The following is a 27,176-nucleotide window of genomic DNA, read 5'->3' as shown; positions in this document are numbered from 1 at the left end:
GCTTGACTGTTAGCTTTCTAAAGAATAAGACACAACATGCAGTGTAGGCTACGTATCTTATCAGAATAAACTGTTTATTATGATAAATGTAGGCCTAGTAGTTTTAATAAAAGAGATGTAAACATTGGTAGCATCTTGTCTGGCAGTAGTGGGCAGTACACCTACCGATCCCTCAATGTGTCCTCCATTACGCCACAAAGCGGCACATTTTATAGATGAAATGTGCGTGACGGACCAGAAAGCCGAATCCTCCACCAAATCGCATTTAATGTTAGGATGTGTTTTGCCTCATAGCAAAAGTTTTGTCAACTAAAATAGGCTATACTGTTAAATAGTAATTTAATGATCAATAATTACTGTAATCATAGACATATAGATAGATGTATATACAAAAATAAGACACTTGGATGTCAAAATAGCCAGGGATCTTTACTTCGGTACACAAGAATGAGTGTTATGGCAAGTTGGCCGGACCAATATGGCGGCGCCGTTAACGTACGATCCAGTAGCCAATGAGGCTTCTGTTAAATATTGATGTCTGTCAGCGCTTAGAAAAGTAACAGTTATCACCTGATAACGTCGTCTTCTTGCCGCAAGTTACCGCGGACTGGACAAAACGTTTATGAATGAATAATGATGTAGATCAACTTTATTAGCAAATTAATTGTAAATATACAGGTCAAAGACAATTTAATTGTATGCTCGTGTGGGTCGCGCGCCTGCGCTGCAAAACAGTACCCGGATAATTTAGTTTGTATGACGTAAAATAAGATGGCCGCGCAGTGGTGTTTATCTTATTGATACTCACGCACTGATCACAGACATGAAACAGAGGCATTTAAATGCTCCGCAGTCTATTTCAAGCACGGATTATATACATATTGTGCTATTCCTCTGATTTTTCTGATTTTTGTGGTGGGCGGAAGGACCGCATTTTGAGGATAGTTTAACATAAACATGGTAAACTGTTGAACCGCTTGCATTAAAGTCAACAGTCTCGTTTATCTTCAGATAAGTCTGTAATTCTCTGGTTTAGGTTCAAAAGCTTTTGTTTTAATTTATATAGGTGGAGTGTACATGGTTTGTAAAGTAAATGGTTGTAGAATGACTCGTTTCTTAAGCCAGTAGAACTTGTGTAAATACTAGTCATGCCTGCGATTCACCGTCCATGTTTTGAACATTTGAAAGGATCTGAATGTTCAGTTTTATTATCATGGTTTTTTTTGTTTCTTTTCAGTCTGCCAAAGTGGACCGCAGGGAGAGAAGTGAGTCAAGTAGTTCTCACAGCAGAGGTGAGTTTCAAGACAACTGAAGGGAAAGGAAATGTGGAGAACAGTATCACTAACCTGACTAGCCAAACATGCTGGAATCATTTTGCTTACAGTGTTTTAAATGTATTAACAGGAAGAGAAAACCGGAAGCGGGCAAGGAGCCGAAGCAGGTCGTCCTCATCATCTTCCAGTTCTTCATCTTCCTCCTCTTCGTCATCATCCTCTTCTTCGCGCTCTTCTTCTAGCAGTTCATCGTCACATAGTAACTCCAGCTCCAGTAACTCAGGTAAATTAAATTCTAAATGCTAAATAATTTACTCATTAAAAAAATCGGCCCCACTTTATATTAAGTGGCTTTAACTACTATGTACTAACATTGAAATTAATAATTTGATACAATGGACTTATTGTGTACATATATGTTTTTACATTGTACTTATATTTTAAAAATACCTGCTTGTAATTACAGCGGTAATTAATTTATGTACGGGTAATTACATTTGTAATTACACTGTTGACCCTTCCCTTACACCTTAAACCACCCTTAAACCTACCCATACCACCACACCTACCCATAAAAGTTATTTTACAATACAACATGAACACAATAAGTACATTGTACTTATTTTTCTATGTAAGTACATAGTACTTAAAGCCACAATATAAAGTGGGACCCAAAAATCAATAATAAAAGTCTTGCTTCACTCCCTAGTGTATAGTCCTTAAAGATCAATTTTGTAGGTGTAAAACTGCACATACTTCATTAACAGGAAAGAGAAAACCTGTTAAATTGATAAAATAAAGATTTATGATGTAGCAGATGAGATGCAAAAATTGTCAATGTGTTTTGTGCTTCTGCTGCCAGATTCTTGCAAAAAGCAAAGCAAATCTTCAAAGAAAGGGAAAGAGAGACATGGCAAAAAGGTATGGTTGAATCTGTACATTTGTGTACAAATATTAAAAGACAGTTCTCACAAAAGTTAGAATTCTGTAATTATTTATTATAATTTATTCATCCTCGTTGTTACAAACCTGTATACTGTTATTTTTTTCTGCGGAACACAAAAGCAAGCATTTTTATGTAATTTTCATGCAGCTTGACATACAATGTCAGTTAGTGACCAGGGACTGTCAAGTTCTAAAATACGTTTTTTATAAATGTATTATTTTAGAAAGGAAGAAAAGAGAAGATACGCAAGCGAAAGAAGGAAAAGGGACAAAAAGAGCAGGACGACAGCTCTGGACCTGTTCAGATTTCAAAGGTGCCCGACTCAACCTCATATTGGGCATCATAAAATATTAGCAATGTGCTGTGGTGTTTTTTATTTTTAAGAAAGTCATATAACAGAATTTATGTCATCCCCAGTATCTTAAGGAAAAGAAGAAAAGTGGCAAGTACAGTATGATATCAGGAAAAAAGATTAAAATGAAAGTGAAAAAATCTAAGAAAGACAAGCAGGTGAGTTTTTGTTGTTGTGCATATTATTACACATCATGAAAGAAAGGCATAATTAAACATTTGATTTTTAAGAGGACCTATCATGCTCTTTTATATTTTCAACTTTCTATAGTGTAATGTTGCTGTTTGAGCATGAAAAAGGTCTGCAAAGTTACAAAGCACACCAATGTTACCAACGTTTCTGAACTCCAATGTAGTCTTGAGTTTTCTTCCGGTAACATACACATCACACTATTCCTCATTTAAATAATTCCCACCCAAGGCATACCGAAAAATGGGACGAGGCCTGGTTGATTTGTGTTAATTGTGTGTTAAAACTCCCGGTTATGGTAAGGGGTGTGACATTTCCCAAACGCGCTCAAAGCGGCCGACCAATCAGAGCACATTGTGCTTTTCGGAAGGAGGAGCTTCATAGAGACAGAACTAAACAGAGCATTACTGATAGAATAATGTGAAAAATGTGTTTACAAGCATGAAAAACTACAGTCAAGCCTAAATGTATTCAGACACCTTCAACATTTCTTACATTATCACAGATTATTCGCTTTAGTTTAGAAAATGGTAATACTATATGACAAGAACTCGAGTTATCAAATCAGTTGATATTTCACTGGTTTTGGCCATCCTTCTGTTAGACTGTCTCACAAATGAATTTGATTGAATATCTGTCAGCTGTTACATTTAAGCACACAAGTAGATAATACCAATTTTGGTCAACCAATTACCAAGCAATGCTTAATTTTATTTTGTCTGTGGTGAAAAAAGATTGCATTAGCAATTAAAGAAAAAACACTTAAGAAAACATGGTCAGGTCAAAGAGTCTAAATAATTTTTGGTCCCAAATTTGTATAAATTTTACTGGTAGCCCACTGTATGAATATTTTTTGGGTATAATATGTCACGGTTTACTTTATTTTGCTATCCTCACTTACATACATGAACTATGGTGTCCTGCACCCACAAGTAAAAATATATTTAAAAAATGATATCTGATGTCTGAATAATTTTTGGTTTGACTGATTCTTGTAGACCCTAAAACCACGAAATCAAGACTTTGTAAAAGGGCATAATACGGCCTCTTAATTAAAAGAGTGAAATGCATATTATGTTCTCTGCCTCTTTTCTCTGGTTTTGTTCTCATTTCTCAAATGTAAATCATATATTTTCTTTAAAACAGATGGACAAAAACAGAGCTGAACTGCTGGAGTTCCTGAACTCCACCTTCTGATTCAGTCCAGACCTGGAACTACAGAACCAGTTTTTTGTTGTTTTTTATTCACCTGACCACCACTCAGGGAAAGACCATCTTCAACTATTAATGTTGTTGCCTGATGTTATACATTGACAATTCCTTTCCATAAATTCTTCATGTAGATAATTGTTGTCCTTTTTTTAATTCCAGGCTGTGTCCTGCAGTACTTATGTTATGTGTCTGATAAACTGTACCCGATGAGAACTGTAGCTTGGGTGTGACATTGTTACATGTTACTGAAATTGTATAAAAAAAAACAAGTATTCTTGTATTCTCATTTTTAAATGCAAAGCTCAAGTAAATAATAATTGAATCAGTAAGGAAATGTTCTGAGAGATGCAGACAGATGATATGTGATTGATATATGAACAGTTTGGCCTGATTCACCAGGGAAATGAAGGTTGTATATTATGTCTCAAAGTGAAGCTTCACCCTTTAAAAAAAAAAAAAAAATTTAAATTTGAAACATCTTTGCAGTGGTGTTGTTCCAATGGTGTCTCCCTTGTTATCCCCTGATAATCTGTGCATTTACTGTGGTGATCCGCCGAATGCAAAGGTAGTTGAGAACAGCTTCTGATCTGCCATTGTGAATCATGTGCATCTGATCGTTCTCGTGACAATAGGTTATTGTTAAATAAATTGTGTCCTTTATTTTATAGTCTCAAAAAGGTTTTGATGCCACATACATCATAAGATTGGTATAGTTTCCAGTAGTTTTATAGGGTTACACTTTATATTAAGGTGTCATTGTTACAGTGTAATTATACATTTAAGTAGCGAGTAATATTAAGCAACTACATGTATTTATAGGGTTAGGGTGGGATTAGGATTTGGTTGAGGGTTAATTGCATGTCATTTTGCATAAATTACTGTTATTACTATGGTAAGTATATGTAACAAGGACACTGTAAAATAAAGTGTTACCTTTTATTGCTGGGGAAGTGTTTGAAGATATATTTATTTCCCACAGGATTTGTTGCTGCATGAATTAATACACATTAATCGGCACCCCACACTAAATTACACACATTACTTTGTTGACAGACAAGCTCATTATTTATCCAGACTTTAGCTATATTGTTATATTCATCAGTTATAGTGTATAGGTATATAGTTTATAATGCATAGCATTTTCTCAATTTCTCATGTTATATATAACCAAATGTCTTTAGGTCCATGTTATTGTTAGTCAAAGAGAGAGCAACATTCCTGGAGGAAGGAAAGGTTGGTCTTTTACTCTTTAAATAGAACGTAAGATATTTGTCTTTTACAATAATCAAAAAATTATAAGATACAATAGAGGCATTTATTAAAAATGTAGGGTATCGTCACTGTATGGCAGAATCACAAGCTCTTTATTTTTTTCAGCACAATAAAATTAATATTTTTTTATTGTGCAACATCCTAAATTCTACAGTTACACTGACTGTAACTCAAATATAAGTCTTGCAAACACTTCATTACTTACTCAATTGCACATATATTGACAAGATTGTAAGACAACAAGAAAAAAAATCTATCAATCACAAGTATCTAAACATTTCCACACCAACAGTTGGTTTGAAAAATGGGACGATGTTACTAAAAAGCAGACCTGCACTGTAATAATAATTTTTTTTAAAGTATTTTAATTTAATTAATTTTAAAACTGAAAGGTCATAAAAACTTCAATGGACAAATTGTGTAATTTCAGAATAACACATTTAATAATGGCGAGTGATCAGATAAATATGTATTTTTCTATTTTAGGAATTTACTGCACAAATTCAAAAATAAACAGTCTGGGTTTATGATCTGTCGTCCTTGTAAGATTTATTGATTTGTGATGCTTTGCTTATAAGACTTCAGTTTTATTTCCAGACATGAACATGCCTCTTGCCTCCACGCTTAGACCTCGGAATATAAACACACTGAAAGTGAAGGTAATGCTGGGAACATCAGCCAGTCGTTGACTTGGGCCGGATCCCGCTGATTCCCACTCACAGACACTCAAGCTTTACCATTGATTCCCTTGTGCCGGATCTCTGGCATGCTCCACACACGCTGTGCTTTCTCTGCTGTCAGGCTAATGCCCTTCTCAACATCCTCACACACAGTCTTGACGTCCATGCCCTCTTCCTCTGAGCCGTAACTGCTTGATTTCAGGCCCAAGGTGCTGCCGAAAGGGTTGATCCGCACGCGAGACTTAAAGTTCATCAGCGACAGGCTTATGGAGCGTCTGTTGTTCCACTGGTGGCTCAGACGCTGAGCCTCCTGCTCCTCATGAACGCGCTCAAGTGTTTCCACAAGCACAGAACGGAAGAGTCCGGAAACCTCTTGCACCTCAGGTTCATTCTCCATCAGCACCTGGCGAAACCTGTGAAGAGAGGAAGGTTTTATAACGCTTTTGTCCAAAGAGCTTCATGTCATTGAAAACGTTTATTTCATGATGTATAGTATACTAACCATCCTGCTCAGTCCAACTTATTAAACATCTCTTTCTAAAATCTGTGCTTTGTAACCTGTGCTGAAGTAAATGTTGTTGCTTATGCGCTGCTTTCTCGTGAGTGTAATATGGCAAGATTTCAAAGAAACGTGCCAAACAACACGACTTGCATCTCCACAAGGATCCTATGAGATCCCGTTTCTGCCTCAGAGTAAAACATAAATAGGTAATTGTGAGATAGTCACATTGCGACATATAAAGCCATTATTACAAAAAACAAAGTTGCAACTGCTTATAGAGGGTTTTCACTCTGTTTTCACTACACGTCATCAATCCGGAAGTCAGCCATTTTGGAGGCACTGAACATAAACAATGCCACTGAACTGAGCAAATTTGGCTGATCATTGCTGCTGAAAAATGTTCGAGTTTTGGTCTGTACTAATCGGTCGCACCGGGAAAAAACATGTTGAGTTCTATAGACTGTCAAAAGTTAAAGAGAAGAGTGGAATAAACTGATGAAAGAAGGTGTTAATGGTTGAGAGAGGCACAGCATCAGCCATGTGTAAATGAAGCGTTGACTAGGGCTAAAATGTTGACGTAATTAACTATGGCTACAATCACACTGTCAGTCCAAATCCGATTATCTTTGTATCTAAAATGATGTCCACACTGTGTATCACAACTGTTCAGATCCGATTTGTGTGTCCATGCAGCTCTTTGGCAATATGGCAATGATGTTGGGTTGATTGTCTTATTTAAATTTTACAACATGGAAATGTGCAGCCGCCGCGCTGGACTACTGCGTCTTGAGCCTTCGGCAGAACTGTAGGAGGCTGGTATGTAGCCTACAGCTTTTTTCCGCGCTCTTGTCTGCGCCTTCAAAAATAAAAAAATTCTGCACATCAGGCATTTTGCAACAACACCGCATTGTTTCGGCAGCGACTTTCAGCATGTTCCCTATAACAACGTCTGACGTTTAAATTTTACGTGGCGTGAGAAAGTCACATACCATGAGAAATCTGATCAGAGCATTCAGACTGAAGCTGATGTCCTGATATGTGATTTGAATAGGATAATTCAAACCACATATGGATGTAGCTTGAAACAGATTGCATGTGCTTTGGACTGACAATCAGAACACTATGTCGGGATAAGAAATAGAAGGAAGAATTGCAGTAAGGGCTAGAGAAGCTAGCTCGTTCGGATCTTTACTGTACCACATATTAACTTTAGTTTGTCAAAATTTCACTTTCTTTCCTGCTTACTAAGTCCTTCTCTATATGATTTCGCAGCTTCCATGTGTTTTTTCCGTGATTTATTAGTGTAACAGTGTGTTCAGTCGTACATACACAGTGCAATCCATGCTGTTGTTTACATCCGAGTGCCTCCATAAAGGCCGCGTATCCGGGTTACCGCCCAGAACGTGACGTCGGTGAAAACCCTCTATATATAAAGTGACAATGTGAGGTATAAAGTTGCCCTATCTACCCCATGTTAATTGCCACCTGTGGTCCCTATGGGAGCAGAACATAAGCCCTTGACTCAGAGTAAACCGCCTCTCAAGACCTGTATGCGCTCTCCTGCTCCACGCACTAAGAGGTTCTTAGGGAGTCTTAAAATAGGTTTCCAAGCAAGGTTCTTCTTTCCAACTAAATCAATGAATCAGTGTTTTCTTAATCTTCCTCCTCATTCTTTCATTAATCAATACAGTCCTCTAAAAACTCTCACGTTTCACATGTCCTCATGGGAACCAGATCATTTACTCAACCTTACGTTGTTCCAAACTATGTTATTTGAACTTATTTGAATTTGAGGCAAACTCCAAAAACTACACACACAAAAACAAAACAAAAAAGATCACCATGAAAGTAGTCCAAACCTTCTAAAGCCATACAATAACTTTCTGAGAGGTACAGTCAGTCAAGTCACTTTTATTGATATGGCGACTGTTTCAAAGCAGCTTTACAGTGATAAACAGGATATAATGAATCAATGATGCAAAAATAATTCAATTCTGCTGTGAAGCAGCTCTGACAAGACAATAATAAGCAGTCATTCATTATTCAGGTGAAATAAGTTTAGTGTTGATTCAGTTTGGTTCAATAACTGTGTAAAGAAGACTTGGAAATGTTGAGCACAATTCAGATGGTCCTTTCACAATGCTTTTTGTCCTTTTTAACCCTTAAATGCATCGCCAATCATTATTACATAGTCGGGTCTTTAGTGACCCGGATCTACAGTATATCTAACCTGTCGCAATAATATAATAACAATTACAGAAGAATAAAATAAAGCATATTTAGTTACCTTATGGAGCTTTGAAGGGTTTGTCATTCCAAACCTGTATGACTTTTCTTTCTCCGCAGAAAATACATATATTTTGAAGAATGTTGCTAACTGAACTACTTTGGTTACAATGGAATTCCATTGTATGGACCTTTTTTTTCTCTTCAAAATAACTTATGTTCCACAGAAGAAAGTAAGTCATTGTAAGAGCCATTTTGTCTTTATTTAAATCTTATGTAAGTGTGTGTCCAGTAGGGGTCTCTCTTTGGGTAATTGGTTGCTGAATATAGGTAGGAACCTTCCTTCAGGTGACATGTGTTGCTGGAGGGAAGGTGCACACAGTTTTTTGACCGCTAAGCTATGCTATGCTACACTGAGTTATTCTAGGCCATGCTGCGCAGTAGGAAATGTGTATTGGTGAAAGACTTGGAACTGTGGATTTATTGACTGTCTGTTGGACTCTTGCTTACTGGAAATGAGGACCATTCACGGTAAAATAAATCTACAATGAAACCAGAGAACTTGGTGTGGACATTGCAGTGAATAACAACCCGAGCGAGCGCGTCCATTAACAAGCACCGTCCAGCAACCATCAGCTGCTTAAAGTAGTAGACTTGGCTGCTTACATTTAGTCAAAAAACTGTTTTTACTCAAACCAAACTGAGTTTACCTATTTTTGCATTGGAGTTTCATCATCTGTTGAACAAGATTGAGTGGAGTGTTGGAGGAACTTTGCATCGATTTCGTTTACATCTGAGATCAGCTGCAACCACGACAGGAGGACATCGCATATCTGTGGATTATATGTGCGCGTCTTTGCTTTTGGGTCAGGGACCATCTACCAACGTGAGGAAAGACACTGGAGCTGCTCTACAAACGTCAGCTTTGTTCAAATGGCGCCCAACGTGAAGAGGTATGTTTAGTAGCGCTACTTATTGTTGAATGGCCATTTAACTTTCTGTGCACACAACATGGGGACATAAATCCAATGCATTGGTTGTCAAAAGAGTATAACTAACTTTGCGAACTAGATACATTGTTGCTTCGATTGTGCTTTGAAAACGGTGGATTATGGAGCCTGCTGAAACTGAGCACAGGTCTATGGAAGCGCTTCCGTTGGACAATGGTGTTTTTACTGATGTTGATGTTCAAATGGACAAACAAAAACGTGTTGTGAAATTAACTCCTAAAGCGTTTGTAGAAAAGGTTGAAAGGTTGCAGAGTGATAGAAAATCTGTGTTTACGAAAGCTACTAATTTAAGGAAAAAGATACAAGGTCTGATGCAACAAAGAAATGTAAAAGAGGTGCAATGTGCTTTTGTTGATCTTTTGGGTTTGTGTGATAAAGTAAAAGGTATTCATGGTTCTTTGATGGGTATGTTACCTGAAAGTGAGAAGGAAAAACATGACACATGGTTTAAGGCAAAAATGATTGTAAACAATGATTTTATTTCTGAAGTCAAAATGTGGGTATCATGTAATGAAAATTATGAAATTATTACAACTGAAGTCATGACTGACAATGTTGATGGGGTCAATCCAGATGATAGTATTTCAAATGTTGGTAGTAGACGTCCAAGTAAAGTGAGTACATGCAGTAGTGTTTCTTCTGCCAGAATTATAGCCGAGGCAAACAAGGCTGCACTGCTTGCTCGTATGGCAGCTTTAAAGGAAAGACAAGACTTGGAGGAGCAAGAGCATGCGATTAAGAGGAAAAAGGAGCAACTGGAACTGAAAGCAATGCTATTAGAATCCAATGCTAAACTTGCAGTTCTAAAGGCCTCTGAAAGTCGCAGTGTTTCAAATGCCTCTCATGTTGTGAAGTCTCAATTGGAAAAGGAAGAAGGGAAAGCATCTGCAACTATCTTAAATCCAATGGCGGAGGAGTTTGAACTAGTTGGCTATAGCAAAACTGCAGATAAAGTACCAGCAGTGGATCCCTTTTTGATGTCTTCTGTGCCGTATCAGGAAATTTGTCAGCAGCCTTGGCAGGAATATATGGACTCAGAAAGGCGGAATTCTCAGCATGCACTTGAAGACACATCAGTTCAACCTCATAGACCTTTGGCATCTGAAATGATTTCTCGACCCACATCAGTTCAACATGGACAACAAGCATCTGAAATGATTCCTCGACCACAAATGCAGAGTCAATATGTTGACATTGGCAATATAATGCAAAAGCAAAATGAAATAACATCAGCTCTTGTCCAACAGCAACGTTGTTCATCTTTACCAGCCAGAGATATACCTTTATTTGACGGAGATCCTTTTCAGTATGTTTCGTTTATCAGAGCATTTGAAAAGGGAGTGGAGGAGAAGACAAGCTCTAGTGATTGTTTATATTACTTGGAACAGTTCACTAGGGGGCAGCCACAAGAGTTGGTACGTAGTTGCCTACACATGACCCCTGACCTTGGCTATGCTAAGGCAAAGCAGCTATTGCAGGAACATTTTGGCAATAAGTACAAGATTGCCACTGCTTATCTGGAAAGAGCCTTGTCTTGGCCCGCAATAAAAGGGGAGAATGTCAATGCTTTGCAATCATATGCCCTTTTTCTGCGTGGTTGTTGCAATGTCACTGAGGAATTGCTATACCTTCAGGAGTTAGATATGCCAAGCAATATGAGAGCTGTTATGTGTAAATTGCCTTTCAAGCTCAGAGAGCGGTGGAGAACTGTCGCACATAACATTCTGGAAAATACTCAATGTAGAGCTTTGTTCAAAGATCTTGTGAATTTTCTTGAAAGACAGGTTGGCATCCTAATGGATCCCTTGTTTGGTGATATTAGGGATTTGCCAACTATCACAAGACCTGTTAATCGACCAAGGCTATCTCCAGAAGGCAGAGTTAAGGGAAACATCTTTGCCACTAACATTGCACCAGTGGAATCTGGGGAAACCTCTAAGAATATGAGGACAGAATTGCCACCCAACAATTCTAAACTGATTCCATTATGTGTGTGGTGTGCTAAGCATCATGTATTGGAGTACTGTCAACTATTCAAAAGGAAGAAGCAAAGGGAAAAGATGGACTTTCTAAAAGAGAAAGAGCTTTGCTTTGGTTGCTTAAGTGCTGGGCACATGAGTCGTAATTGTGGCAAGCGGTTGACTTGTAGGATATGTGGTCGGCACCATCCCACTGTGCTTCATGTTGACAGATATACGGCCAATTCAGAGGAGGCGGAGGCATGCAAGTTCGTAGGCTCTGCCGAAACCTGTGGTCATACAGGGGCCGGAAAGGATCGCTGTCTGCTTTCTATCTTACCAGTTCAAGTCAAGGCCAGTAAAGGAGATCAGATAATCCAGACGTATGCATTCCTGGATCCTGGCAGTTCTGCGACTTTTTGTACTGAAAGTCTTATGCAGCGGCTTAATCTCTCTGGTAGAGGAACTCAGTTTCTGTTACAAACTATGGGACAGGAAAGAGTTGTATCAGCATACGCACTCTCTGGGTTGGAAGTGTCTGGTATTGATGGTAACATCTTCTATCAGCTTCCACAAACGCTCACACAGAAACAAATGCCTGTAAGTTCTGACAACATTGTGTCTAAAGGAGATTTGTCTAAGTGGCCTTACCTGGCAAAGGTTAAAGTTCCCCGCATAATGGCTAACGTTGATTTGTTGATTGGAAACAATGCTCCTAAGATGTTGGAGCCTTGGGAAGTCATAAACAGCCATGGGGATGGTCCTTATGCTATGAGAACGGCATTAGGTTGGGTCATCAATGGTCCTTTGCATGCAGGTAGCTTTGAGGCTGAAGACTGTTCTGCAGTGGTTAACAGGATTTCTGTGTGTAGATTGGAAGAGATGTTGTTTAAACAATACAACCATGACTTCAATGAAAGAGCTGCAGAAGAGCAAGGATTGTCAAGAGAGGATATTAGATTTTTGGAGATTGCAGAGAGTTCTGCCAAGCTTCAGGACAATCATTATACCTTAAAGTTGCCATTTAAAAAAGAAAATGTGTATCTGCCCAACAATTTCTCTGTGGCAAAACAGCGGATACTTGGATTGAAGAGGAGATTCCAGAGAGATGATCAGTTTTATCAGGAGTATGTATCATTTGTAAATGAAATGCTCGCAAAGGGATATGCAGAGGAAGTGCCCACTCATCAGCTTAAACGTGAGAGCGGCAAGGTGTGGTACATTCCTCACCATGGTGTACGTCATCCCAAGAAGAGAAACTTGCGGGTGGTTTTTGATTGTGGTGCGGCATTCAATGGAACATCTTTGAATCAAGTCCTTTTACAAGGTCCCAATTTCACAAGCACATTGATTGGAGTCCTCTTGAGGTTTAGGCAGGAGTCTGTAGCGGTCATGGGTGACATACAATCAATGTTTCATCAGGTTCGGGTGGCAGAAGAGGACCGGGACTTCATCCGTTTTTTATGGTGGCAGAATGGAGATTTTACAAAAGAAGTGGCAGTGTTTCGCATGAATGTCCATCTCTTCGGGGCTGTCTCCTCTCCGAGTTGTGCTGCCTTTGCTTTGAGAAAAACAGCAGATGATCATCAATCTGAGTTCCGAGAAGAGGTGGTTCAAACTCTCAAAGAAAACTTCTATGTAGATGATTGCCTTAAGAGTGTGGCATCTGAAGATGAAGCAGTTTGTTTAGTCAATGATCTTTCCATTCTTTGTCAGCGAGGAGGTTTCACTTTGACAAAATGGAGTAGCAACAAGCGCACTGTCCTGCAAACCATTCCCGAGGAGCATCGAGCCAAAGAGTGGAAGGAGCTGGATCTGGACAGGGACAGCCTGCCTCTTGAGAGAGCACTTGGATTGCTGTGGTGTGCGGAAACTGACTCATTTAAGTTCAAAATGGAGGTCCAGGAGAAATCCTGCACAAGACGTGGGATGTTGTCAGTTTCCAGCTCAGTATATGATCCACTTGGGTTTTTGGCACCAGTTGTGCTACCTGCTAAGATCATGCTACAGGAGTTATGTCGGAGGAATTTCGGTTGGGATGAGACTGTGCCCTACGACATTTTGCGTGACTGGACAAGGTGGTTGAAGGAGCTGAATGCACTGTCTGAGTTCAAAGTTGAGAGATGCGTTAAGCCCATAAGCTGTGGGTCTTGCATAAATGCCCATCTTCATCATTTTTCAGACGCAAGCGAACAAGGGTATGGCACGGTCACTTACCTTAGAGTCAAGAATAGCAACAGTGACATTCATGTTGCCTTCCTCATGGGCAAGGCCAGAGTAACATCTTTAAAGGTCATCACAGTTCCCCGTTTGGAGTTAACTGCTGCTGTGCTTGCTGTTCGTGTTGACCTGATGTTAAAGAAAGAGCTGAGGCTCCAGTTGCAAGAATCTGTCTTTTGGACAGACAGCACATCTGTGCTCAAGTACATCATGAATGAGGACAAGCGTTTTCATACTTTTGTGGCAAACAGAGTCTCTATTATCAGGGAAGCCACAAAGACATCACAGTGGCGATATGTTGGCTCAAAGGAGAATCCAGCTGATGATGCATCCAGAGGAAGGAGGGCTGGAGATTTTATTAAGAAAAACCGATGGATAGAAGGTCCCAAGTTTCTGTACAAACCAGAAGAGGATTGGCCCAAAAATCTTGTGCTCACTGCAGTAGGGGTTGACGACCTCGAGGTCAAGAAAAAAGCTGTTGTAAATGTGGTAAATACTCAAGGTTCACTGAAGGGTACAGATTGGCTGATGGCCTACTTTTCAGATTGGAGGAAACTTCGAGTAGCAGTTGCCTGGTTGCTTAGGTTGAAGAGGATATTATTGTTGAGAAGAACTCGCAAGAGAATGGAGTTGAATATTGCTGATGCTAACAAGCAGAGTGCCTTGGTGCAAGAGAGTCGGGTAGTTAAAGGTGCAACAGAAGGACAAACCTTGTCAGCAGAAGATCTTATGGAAGCTGAGCAGGCCATAATCTGCTACTGCCAACAGCAAAGATTCCCTGAGGAGATCGCTGCTTTGTCTTCTGGAAAGGATATAGTAAGCAAACGGAGTACCATCTATAAGCTGGACCCATGGTTGGATGATGGGCTTTTGAGAGTCGGAGGGCGGCTGACACGGGGCTCCTTGCCAGAAAAGACAAAAGGGGCTGGTTCGCTCTGTCCGTTTACAAACTAAGACCAGTGTTATAGACAGGCCTGTAGCAAAGCTTTGTTTTTTTACACGAGTCTATGGGCTAAGGTGTTTTGTTATAAGCAGCATCATGTGTGTTTATTGTTCTCACTATTTGTATTTATGTGTGGCTCTTTGTTTATGTGTTGGGAATTGGTATGTTTGATTCATCCCAATTAGGGGCCGGTATGTAAGAGCCATTTTGTCTTTATTTAAATCTTATGTAAGTGTGTGTCCAGTAGGGGTCTCTCTTTGGGTAATTGGTTGCTGAATATAGGTAGGAACCTTCCTTCAGGTGACATGTGTTGCTGGAGGGAAGGTGCACACAGTTTTTTGACCGCTAAGCTATGCTATGCTACACTGAGTTATTCTAGGCCATGCTGCGCAGTAGGAAATGTGTATTGGTGAAAGACTTGGAACTGTGGATTTATTGACTGTCTGTTGGACTCTTGCTTACTGGAAATGAGGACCATTCACGGTAAAATAAATCTACAATGAAACCAGAGAACTTGGTGTGGACATTGCAGTGAATAACAACCCGAGCGAGCGCGTCCATTAACAAGCACCGTCCAGCAACCATCAGCTGCTTAAAGTAGTAGACTTGGCTGCTTACAGTCATGAAGGTATGAAGCGTATGAATTTTTAATTTTGGGTGAACTATCCCTTTAATCCATATGTGTTGTTTATAAGTGAGGGGGGCTGAACAAAAACATGATTGTCATGCTGTTGCCATAACAAACAGAAAGGAACAGCGTCAGTTGGGGCTTATCTGAATCTGTCAGGTGTGTATCCCGTGAGGCCTGTGTGTGATTTACAATTATCACTTCAGCAGGTTAGAGCTACTTAGCTCACCTATAGAAAAAAAGCATAGCAGTCTTTGTGCACTTCCTAGAAGAGACATCACAAAGACGGCTTAGTAAACTAATTACCCAGATCCACCTCCCCTGAACATACAGTGACCAACAACATCCTCATGTTGAAAACAAAATGTAATATGGAGCGTTTAACATCTGTCTCACCTTTGTATTGCAGGTCCGCAGTATGCTGGTGGCACTTTGCTACACAGGTCCTCCAGGCCCAGTCTCTCTCCTTGGCTGATGTCGTATGAGGTGCGTGGGGCGCTCATGAGCCAGCTGTAGTCCACGCCGCTCTTCAGCCTGCGGTATTCATTGTCTCGCTCCCGCTGCAGCCTCTCGGCCTCTTTCATCTGCCAGCTCAGTTCCAGCATCAAGGTGTCCACAACTACTTCAGACGGCTCACGTCGCGGGCTGCGATTGTACGGCTCGTTCCAGCTGAACCACGACATGCTCGCTCGGTCACCGGCCCTCTGCTGCTCACTTTTACTGTTACCTGTAGGGGTGCAGTAGAAGTTGACCTGGTTGCATAAAACAAAGAGTAATTTAACCCTCAGGTTGTGTTCCGGTCATTTTGACCCGGAGACAATTTTCCTTTCCCCCTGGAAATGCTAGTTTATGTTATCACGTTGAACTAAAACATACTGACTTTTTTCTCACAATGTTGGTACAGTGTTACACTTTTTGATGTTCCAGTTAAAAAAATAGCCTGGCCTACAAAAAATTTTAGGGTATTTATTTTAGGGTCGAATTCTCACTTAGTAATTAAGTAATTGCTTATTAGCATGCATAATGCTAGGATATTGCCTGTTTATTAGTACATCTAAAGTACATATTAATGTGTTCTGTATGGCAATATTCTACATCCCTTAATCTTAATCTTACCCAATACCTAAACTTAACTGTAAGAACCAAGGCTAGAAGAAAGCTGTGAGGGCTGAATGAAAGAGAAGATGGAGGACCCAGTAGCAGAAACGAGAGTTCAGTCATGGAATACTTAATGTCTAATTTAATTAGTTCAGAAAGTAATTCAAAAACAGAATCTCCAAATGTTCCAAGGTGTCAATACAAAAAAATCCAAAAGAGGGTCCAGAAACAAAGGGTAAATGATGTTTGGGTAAATAAAAAAACTTCCATGGGAAAAAAATAAGGACAACAAAATGGAACAAGTCAGAGCAAATAAATCCAGAGAAACTCACAGGACTTTACCAAATATACTGGAGAGATTGGTCTCAACATTGCAAACACTGAGCAAAAAAACAGAGGAACAGAGAAACGTAAATATACTCACAGGAAATGAGGCACAGGTGAGAACAATAGCACATGATAAAATGGCGGGGAACTGAAATGAAACACAATGAGGGCCTCTAGTGGCCAAATCTAGTCCATAAACCTAACACTTAACTACCTTACTATCTATTAGTAAGTAGTAATTAGGAGTGTATTGAGGCAAAAAGCCGTAGTTAATAGTTGGTAAATAGTGAATTGGACCCTAATCTAAAGTGTGAGCTAATCGCTTTGTTATTGTCAAATATTGAATTCAATATTTTTATAAACTTTTTATGTTTTAGGACAAAAAAAAGAGTTTAGACAGGTTTTGAACTGGTTGATCGGAGGTTTCATTGATCTGAGCTTATGCACCTCAGTGTTTGAGTGAAAAAAGTTCACTCAAGCTTATTCACCTCAAAAAAAAAAAAAACTTGGATCAATGAGGCCTACGATCAATGAGTTCTAAAAAGAAATACAAAATCTGTGGTAATTGAAAGAAAACAAGTTGACAAAAAGATTAAATCCAGTGTTTGGCGATAATGAGAGATGTACAAGCAATTTAAAAGCCAGTCATTTTTGACCGGGAACACCAAATCTGGTAAAGGATTTTCACAACAAATGCTGTGTGTAAAATAGATGATGCATGGGACTCTGGGACTTGTGTTTTTTGTAATGACATTGACATTTGTCCTAAAGTGGTTGAGAATGGAAAAATGTAGAATAACAAAATGAGAAGAACCCTGACCTCTACATGTTTCCATTCTCAATCACAATAGGACAAATTTCCCAGCCTAAACCTTCAGACAGACAAACCTCTCGGGTCATTTCATCCACAGAATCTGTTTTGATGTGAATTTGTAAAGGACGCTGACCCAGATTTTACCAGACATCAGGTGGTGACCAAACATGGTAGATATCTATTTATTGTACCAAAGTTAAATTCAAACATTGATTAATTGATTTAACCTTATCAAACTATATGCAAAATGATAAACTTGATCAAGTGTCTCTTGAATTTCAATGTTTTCATGCTCTTGGCTCTTAGGATGAGGGCATGTCACATAACACAGCTTGCGGGTAATTTGGCCTAACTTCTACCGAGTGATTTTGGGCCAAAATACTGACGCACAGAATGAGACGTCAACAACGAAAGGTACAAAGAATGTTGTCCCTCCCTTTTACACCTATATCTTTCTATTCTTACTTAATAAGGTTACTATTAGTTGCATTTTATTAGTTGCATTTAGCCATACCACTACAAAGGATTTACTTTCAAACTATTTTCACTCAGAAATGGCTAATACATTTTCCACAAAAAAATCCATAAACGGCAAGTAACACATTACATTAAATGTGACATTTTGAAGTAAGACTGAAATAGTATTTTCTTGTAAATCATACACCAATAATCTTTTTGTTTATGTATCTTATCTTAACATCATAAAATTATTATTATTATTACAGTGCAGAACAGACCATTTGTGGATCATCGCCCATCAGTTGAGAACCACTTTGCTAAAGAACGGTTTCTTTCTAAAAATACTTATTTGAACGACACATTTGTGGTTACTGTGCTGTTATAATGAGCATTTGGAATTAAGAGCATGTACTTCACCCAGAAATTAAGATTATGTCATCATTTACTCACTCTCACGTCCTTCCAAAACTGTATGACTTTCTTTTGAGGAACACAAAAGAAGATATTTTGAGAAATGTCTCAGTGTTTTGTCTATACAATGGAAGTCAATGGTAACCAAAACGGTTTGATAAATAAAAACCATGTCATCTGTAAACCTGCTTCAAATGGAAGACCAGATCAGTGCAAAACAGTTATAATTTCAGAGAATGTCAAAGCTTTCGGGTATTCATGTGGAGACACTAGCCATATCCCCACTGACAATTTGATCAAAGCAGTCATTTTATAAGTAAATACATTATGCGATCCATCAAAAAGATACTATTGTGGCTTAAATGCTGAAATGAAAAACATTGTAAGCTTCTAAACTAAAAGTAATATCATCAATGTCCACCTGTAACATCACTGCAAATCACTGCCGATGATTCTCAAAATGCAAAGTTTGTCATCTCAAAACGTGTTGAATTCATTACTCTTGTGTTTTTATTTCTCTTTGTCCATCCACCCACCCACTCCTCCGCCATTCTCTTTAGCTATCTCCTCTTTATTAATTTCTCATTTGCTCGTTCTCCTTACCTTGATAAGTGATCCAGTTGTGTTATAGGGCTTGTAGTTGTGCAATGGCCCAGGTCACATTTCCTCTTTGAGATTGCTCTGAAGTGCCTTTCTGTTATCGGTTGCTATAGCGATGCTCCCAAAGCCTATTCTGCCACATGCATCATCAGCTGAAAGGCAGCAGACGGGATGGGAGGGCAGGAGAGAGGGGGAGGACGGGTCATGCGCTGCATAAACAGATTATGAGTGTGTGTGGGCTACGAGGTCATGTGACTAAGATGAGTAATCTTGTAAAAAAGCTTTGTTCTCTTTTTTATTAATTGTAATCAGCATTTACAGAAAGCCAACCTCCGGTAAACAAGCTCATCTGAACCCTTGGAGTGTTTTTATAGCTTAGAGAGCAATTACATGACATTAAAACTGCAATTTAAAAAATCTGATGATCAGGATATTCAGCATGATTTGAGAATGAAGCCAGCAAGAGTTCACATGATTATATGTTCTCAGAGAGTTGTCGTTAAAGGGATAGTTCACCCCAAAATTAAAATGCTGTAATCATTTAATCACCCTCATGTTATTTGAAACCAATAAGACTTTCGTTCAATTTCTTTTTGATGAAATCTGAGAGCTTTGTGTCCCTCCATTGACAGTCTAAGCAACTACCTCTTTGATGCTTAAAAAAAATTCAGATCGTAATACTAATCCGTATGAATTGAGCGGTTTAGTCCAAAATTTCCGAAGAGACTCGTTGCTTTATGAACAGATTTAATTTAGGCTTTTATTCAGTTATAAACATTGATTAGTGAAGAAGCTCAAGCGCGCATGAATGAACCTCATTGGTTCTTGCAGAAGCTCAAACTTGCTGCATATCACGAGAATGAACCTCATTGGTTCTTGCAGTGCGTAACATGAGAATAAATATTACCTCATTGGCTCTCATTAAGCAAACATGCTTGAGCTTCCATTTACCACAACTAATGTGTGTGGTAATCAAAAGTGTATGTTAATAAAAGACTAAATTCAATCTGTTCATCATGTGAAGCGATTGTGTCTCTTCAGAAAGTTTTGGACTAAACCACTCAGTTCATATGGATTAGTTTCATGATGTCTTTATAAACTTTTCTGAATGTTCTCTGTTTTATCATTTTACAAACTTTAAGGGAATGACAATTTTGAATGAACATTCTGAAACAAGGCTAGTAATATTAACAAAACATTTGTCAAACGTTCATGATGTATAACTATTTTGGTGCGAACTTTTGAGAACATTCTAAAAGACCGCGTAACAGAATGAACATTCTATTAAAGTCACTGGAAGAATGTTTGTTCATAACTTGAGAACCTTGCTAGATCATTCTTCTGATTTTGATTATTTCATTAGTGGCCTAAAAATGGTGTTAGCCTATATTTCTTATAAATTTTACAGACCAATTGTACAACTTTTCTTTGTCAACATTTTTTTTTAAATCTGAAATAATAAAATAAAAAAAAATTCAGGTTTAAATAATAATAATACAAATAATAATAATAAATAAAAATGCTATTTTATTTGTTATTATCAGTGGCCATTAGTATATGATATGTTGGTATTTCTAATGTGCCCTCCACAATATAACATATTGGCACAGACGTGTTTTCAGTGAACTATCAGCTCGGCAGTGGACTGAAGGACAGCAGATGGAAAGGGTTTAATCCAAGCAGATGTCTCAGCTTAGCAGTAAAACCATGACATGCATGAGGCTAGTCGCTCAGCCTCGCTCAAACACTGTACGCTCACACAGGATGCCTATGGTTCATTATGTCTGCAAATATTTATGTCTGCAATTCAAAACCAATTTGATTGGCTCCATCAGCATTTCGGTGGGAATTTTTAGCGACCTTTTCTGCAGGTTACACCGTTACGCCAGTAGGTGGCGACAATAAAGTGACTCTATAAATCGTAATCATTTACTCAAACAATTCGTTCCTACTGAGTTGCACAGGGACTCAGTAGTGTATTATGTCGCTTGGTTTGTAAGTAATTCCAAAAGTAATATCAGTACTCGGTCTGCATTGTGTTTCCCAATATGAAAGCTACTTTGAGCAGTTGTTTAAAAGCAATGTTTCTGCCTTCACGAGCCGAATCAGGGTCGTAGCCTATTCGAATAAACAGCGTGTATAGCCTATTGCTCGTGTGAAAGACCTTAATCAATTCACATAATTTTCAAATAAGACAAAGACTAACTCCAGTCAGGGTTTTGTAGGCCTATTCATTTCCTGTTTCCAGAGGTGGAAAGTCCAGGTTCAGAAAGTAAAAGTCCTCCTCAGTATTTTGTTCCAATCACCTGGACTTGCTAATTAGCACAGTTTTTCAGCCAGGAGATAGAACTAATTAGTGAAATTAGCTGACTGAGTTCATGGGTGGAATAAACATATGGCAGGACTTTTACTTTCTGACCCCTGGACTTTCCAGCCCTCTGCCTGTTTCCAACCTCAGTTATAGACCCTTCACTAAATCAACATTTCTCAGATCACAACTTCAATTACCTCTCCCTTAAATGACTGACAGTTTAGATCAGCAAAGTTAATTTGCAGTGAGCTTTCTAAATAAATACCATAATATAATCAATTTATAGTAGGTGTTTATTCATTAAAAGCTTCCCCGTCTTCTCTTTACACTCTTAGAGTGCTTATGCAAGGTTTGAACGTTTAACTAGGATTACCTGCCATTACAGCAAAGCCACACCGATATAAGAACAATTTTGTTTTATTTATTTTCTTTTTCACCTTCTCACCACTAGAGGGAGACTTTGACCACTGTTATTACACATCAGTTACTGCCTGTGGTTCCAGACCTTCATAAAGGCTACTGTATGTTTTTAAGTTAAAAGTGAGAAAATAAATCAATATGTTGTGGAGTGACACAGGATGTCAGGCACAGGGACTTCTTGGGACAAACTTTTACAGTTTGTAAATGCAAATTATATTGTGCCTTATTATAATTATTATAATTGTAACTATATTTACTGTAAACGTGCATGTATTGTCCAGAATTAACCAGAAACAGCTTCCAGTCTATTTTACATAGTTTTCTTACTGTAGAACAATAATGATAGCCCACTAATAGCTAACTAGCTAAAACTACCTTTATTCTTATTCTACCTTATGTCTTTATTCTCAGTTTACCTTTTCACTCAGGTTACTTTGTTTAGAGAGAGAGAGAGAGAGAGAGAGAGAGAGAGAGAGAGAGAGAGAGAGAGAGAGAGAGAGAGAGAGAGAGAGAGAGAGAGAGAGAGAGAGAGAGAGAGAGAGAGAGCGAGAGAGCGAGAGAGCGAGAGAGCGAGAGAGCGAGAGCGCAAACACTGAATTATTTGACATTAAAGATTTCCTCTCTGCAAACTGCCAGTTAGTTAACTGAACCACCTGTTAGTGTGGTGAACATTTTTATACGCGTGCGTCAACATACCTCACTATACGGATGAGTGCATTCAGGGAATTTCCCCAAAAGAGGGAACACAGGCAGGAAGAGTCAAATCACATGTTCGGTGTGACTATGATTCAGACGTATCAAGTGGCTGTATCAAATAGATGACCGTGCTGCGTCTACTTTACTCTTATGTCAAGATCTGAAAGAAAGTCATTGAAGAAATGTGCCTAGTCATCCTAGTGTCTTCTTGTTAATCAGTTCTGAAGTATTGAAGTTATAATGAGCCCTTACCTGACCTTTCTACTGTGAGGTTTAGAAGAAATCATTAGGCTAGAGAAACCAAGAGCTTTTCTCATTTATAAACTTGAAATTGTTTAAGAAAACCAGTTTCATTGGCATAATGAAATAGCATAATAATTATTATAACATCATAATTATTCACATTAACAGCATTTTAGGGTTATTTATTTATTAATATGTAAATAAAAATAAGTATTATACAGTATAAAATAATCCTGCATGACAGTCAGTACAGATCATGTGAGCGGTTTGTACCAATGATGGGGGTTTCCAGCCTTTGCTAGCATAAGCTTTTTTTTAATGGCCTTTGTTCAAGGGCCAATTTCATCTACAAACTAAACTATTTATGATCCTGGACTGGACATTTGAGCTTTACCACACTGCTTATTGATAATGGGGAGTGATTAGGAACCCACACATTGATAAATGTTATTGATAATGTGAAGTTATGATAGGCCTCATTGGTAGCTTCTTTCTCTGCTCTTGTAGTTTTAAAGAATTGTTTCCCCAAAGATGAAAATCACACCTTATTTAATCAGCCTCATGTCTGGACATGTATGCCGTTATCTTTTTCATGGAACATAAAGGCATAAATCTTCACATAGACCTGTACACAGAGCTACCACTAAAAGGCTGTTTACATGACACAAAAACGGAAAACTTTTTTGGCCATCCATTTTCACTGTTTTGGGTGGCCTGAAACCACAAACTTTTGCAAACGAGTTTCAAAGTGCAAGTTTTTGAAAATGATACTGTTCGTCTCCATGTAAACTACAAAAACGCCAATCTGTGAAAACAGTGATGTCATGTGCGTGTTCAGTCTATAGTAGTATTTGTTTACAAAGTGACATCGCCACCTACTGGCCTGGCATGCAGCGTTTTTAGTAGTTTTCATGGATCCGTGTGACAACGTTGTCATCTGTACAATGAAAAAACCTTTCTGTTTTTAGTTCATCGTTATCGTGTAAATGTACCCTAAAACTAAATGACAGAATTTGTATTTGTGAGAGAACTCAAAGAATCAGTGGAACGTTAAATGCCATCTGATGAAGTGAAAATGAATCCATTAAATTGCTTTTTTTAATCTGTATTTCGCAATTCTGACTCACCAAGTCTGACTCACGTAGAAGAAAGAACACGCTTTTCTTTAGTTTCTTTTTGTTGCATAATTCCAGAGAAAAAAAAGCGTTGCACTTAAAAGGTTTATCAGTGAAATTGGGTTTGATGGCTGTTTTTATAGCCAATGCAACACCATGATGATGCTGGCACTCTCAGATCTGTTTTCCATTTGGGTCTGACCTAGGGTTATAATGTTTCAAGTCAGCAAGTTCAGAGGCAATTGTTTTTATTTCCTTGTTTTGGTCACATGTAGAAAGTCCCAGTGTGCATTGTCTTATCTCAGCAAGTGTGTTGCAATAGACTCGTGTTTCCTAACCCTGTTCCTGGAAGCACACCCACAGTACAAGCACCCCCCCCCCCCCCCCCCCCCAAACCAGTTAAAGCTTCAGTAGGTAACATTAATTTTTTACATAACTGTCATTATGTCCAGACAGTAGAATATGAGACAGATAATCTGTGAAAAAATCAAGCTCCTCTGGCTCCTCCAAGTGGTCATATTGCCATTTGCAGAAATGCACCGCTCCTGTCAGAAACAACCACTCAGAGCCAGGAGGACTGACTTAGCAGTGCCAATCAAGCTCGTGTACATCTGATCACACCCCTCTCTTGCACAGCGCGTACCGTTCAAACTAAAGATTGCCGGTGTGCCGCAGCTGTGCTAATGTTGGACAAACAAACAAAACTGCCAATTTCTCGAGTGGCACCTGCTCATACAACAAAGATGGGTGAACGAAAAAGACAGATGACGATAAACAAGCGAAAAAGAAAGAATTAGACCGAGCCTGAAATAAAACGAGGGTAAACATCGGAGCGACTTTTCAGAGGTGGAGGGAGCTATAACGTTACGTGTCCTGAAAAGATAAAAAACCGATGCAGAGTTAGCCATATTTCTGCTTGACAAGTTTCATTTTATAAGAACTACATGCTGTGGGGGTGAATTCCTCGTCGGAGCCCATTGACTCGGTGTCAAAACTCTAGCCGCATAACATATAGATAAAATGTCACGCACTTGCAAAGCAACAATTGAAACCTGCTAATTCGCTTGTCATGTTGCTGAAATAATGTACTAGCAAACCTTATCTAGCATTACATATCGCTAGAATAATTACTTACATACTGTAACGTTAGTTACTGTTATATTATCTTAGCTATTTATAACTTATAGAAAGAGTGCAACGCTATAAAGTTACATTACATGTATTGCAAAATACGTAATGATTTGAGGACCAAGTTTGTAGTCAAAGTATGGGCAGGCCATAGTCAATGTAAAGCATATTGTTGATGTCCCTACCAGTGAATGAGCCATAACTGTTTATCCGCCGTCATTGGTCCTGCTTACTAGCCTGCGCGTTCACGGAGGAGCTGTGGAGGGAGGGCTGTAGCGCAGCAGAGAGCAAGGGGGAGTGACCTGTAAGTTGTGCTTGTTAAAATTTTCAGGCTAAGTCAACGTTTTCTAAAAACTCCCTAATGCAGCTTTAAGTGCAAACCCCGAAACAAAGATTTCATTGGTCACTTAATGTTGGAACAAATATTAACCCTAACCCTAACCTACACCCTAAAGGTCATTGCACACTGAGTCCGAAAATAAATACGTAAAAAAATAAATACGACGTTATGTTAATCACGCTTACACACTGCCTCCAAAACTTTCGTCCATCATAAAAAAATTCAGAACGAGTTAGACTTTTTGCGTTTTTCGCATCCGTAACAAGCATTTGCATGGTGTTTTGAAAATTCAGGACTACCGAATGATGGACATGAAAAAACGCATGCGAAAATTTCGGACTCAGTGTGCAAGGACCTTAACACTGTGTCTACAGATGCGAGCGGTGTGGCGCGATGCAACAAAATGAAAGAAAACTCATTATAATCAGTGATGCTGCCTACACTGGATGCGGTGTGACAAATTCTCAACAGTAAACTGATGTCCTGTTTTTTTCTGATGTACTTCAAGCGATTATGCTACTACTGACACGAAGAGCAAATGGATTTGCCTTAATAAGCAGTATCGGATAGAAATGACGCAGAAACCTTCAACCGAGTTGTTGAAATTCATTCAGCCTGATGTGGCTATAACCTTTTAGGGTGTGTTCACGCTTGACATGTTTGGTTCGATTAAAACAAACCCTGGTGCGATTACACTGTTAGTGTGGTTTACTTGAATATGTGTGAACACCATTTTAACCCTGGTGACCGAGCCAAACAAGACCGAGGACGCTGAAAATATGGGTCTCGGTCTGCTTCCAAACTAACTCTGGTGCGGTTCGAATAATATGAACGTGACACAGACCAAAGTCATGCAAATGAACCAAACATTTGGGATTTCCGGTAAGTTCTGTCACAAAATATATGAATAAAATCTGGCCAATCAGATTGTGAACAAATCCCTGTGCCTTTAGCAAACGAAAAATAAAGCAATAAAGCGTGCTTGTATCTCTCTATTAGTGTTACTGAATCTTAGTGCTGCATTTGATACCATCAACCACAACATTCTTTTGAATAGACGCGAAAATTATGTTGGCATTAGTGGAATTGCACTAACATGGTTTAAATCATACTTATCTGACCATTATCAGTTTGTAGCAGTTAATGAAGAGATGTCTTATAGATCAAAAGTTCAGTATGGTGTACCACAAGGCTCAGTACTAGGACCGTTGCTGTTCACTCTGTACATGCTTGCTTTAGGAGATATCATTAGGAAGCATGGCATTAGTTTTCACTGTTATGCTGATGATACGCAGCTCTATATTTGTTCATGCCCTGACGAAACTTACCAATTCACAAAATTAACGGAATGCATAGCTGATGACTAGCAATTTAGTTCTGAAAAAACAGAGATTCTAATTATTGGACAAAAAACGTCCTTACGTAATAACCTAGAGTACTGTTTAACACTTGATGGCTGCTCTGTCAAGTCCTCGTTGTCGGTTTAGGAACCTGGGTGTGCTATTTGATACCAATCTTTCATTTGAAAGTCACATGTCTAGTATCTGTAAAACCGCATTTTTTCATTTAAAAAATATATATAAATTACGTCATATGCTCTCAATGAAAAATGCAGAACAATTAGTTCATGTGTTCATGACATCAAGGCTAGATTATTGTAATGCTAGTATGGGTGGTTGCCCTGCACGCTTAATAAACAAACTACAGCTGGTCCAAATTGCGTCAGCTACAGTTCTTACCAGAACCAGGAAGTATGACTATATTAGCCCGGTTCTGTCAACTGATTACTTACAAAGCATTAA

At 38.8% G+C, this 27,176-nt stretch overlaps 2 protein-coding genes across 4 annotated transcripts; one reads left to right on the top strand and one right to left on the bottom strand.

Annotated features, from left to right (window-relative positions):
* The first annotated feature begins 745 nt into the window (after positions 1-745).
* Positions 746-4,045, top strand: LOC307012456 (uncharacterized protein). Of its 2 annotated transcripts, XM_079639130.1 has the most exons (7): positions 746-960; positions 1,238-1,292; positions 1,405-1,557; positions 2,137-2,195; positions 2,444-2,533; positions 2,638-2,730; positions 3,908-4,045. In XM_079639130.1, exons 1-7 carry the CDS (start codon positions 958-960, stop codon positions 3,956-3,958), a joined length of 504 nt encoding a protein of 167 aa, XP_079495256.1. In that variant the 5' UTR covers positions 746-957; the 3' UTR covers positions 3,959-4,045. The 2 variants fall into 2 exon arrangements, with proteins under 2 accessions (XP_079495256.1, XP_079495255.1); XM_079639129.1 differs by having other exon boundaries at positions 775-1,292.
* A 1,922-nt stretch (positions 4,046-5,967) lies between these two features.
* Positions 5,968-24,098, bottom strand: rd3 (retinal degeneration 3, GUCY2D regulator). Of its 2 annotated transcripts, none has more exons than XM_079639126.1 (4): positions 23,919-24,098; positions 19,125-19,330; positions 15,809-16,139; positions 5,968-6,338 (listed from the first exon to the last, which is right to left on the bottom strand). In XM_079639126.1, the coding sequence occupies exons 3-4, from the start codon at positions 16,093-16,095 to the stop codon at positions 5,972-5,974; spliced, it is 654 nt and encodes a 217-aa protein (XP_079495252.1). In that variant the 5' UTR covers positions 16,096-16,139; positions 19,125-19,330; positions 23,919-24,098; the 3' UTR covers positions 5,968-5,971. The 2 variants fall into 2 exon arrangements, with proteins under 2 accessions (XP_079495252.1, XP_079495253.1); XM_079639127.1 differs by having other exon boundaries at positions 19,125-19,273; positions 23,919-24,088.
* Positions 24,099-27,176: the final 3,078 nt, after the last annotated feature.

Source organism: Phoxinus phoxinus, assembly GCF_949152265.1.
Source record: "Phoxinus phoxinus genome assembly, chromosome: 16".
Classification (NCBI taxonomy): domain Eukaryota; kingdom Metazoa; phylum Chordata; class Actinopteri; order Cypriniformes; family Leuciscidae; genus Phoxinus; species Phoxinus phoxinus.
This window is presented reverse-complemented; position numbering and strand designations above follow the sequence as displayed.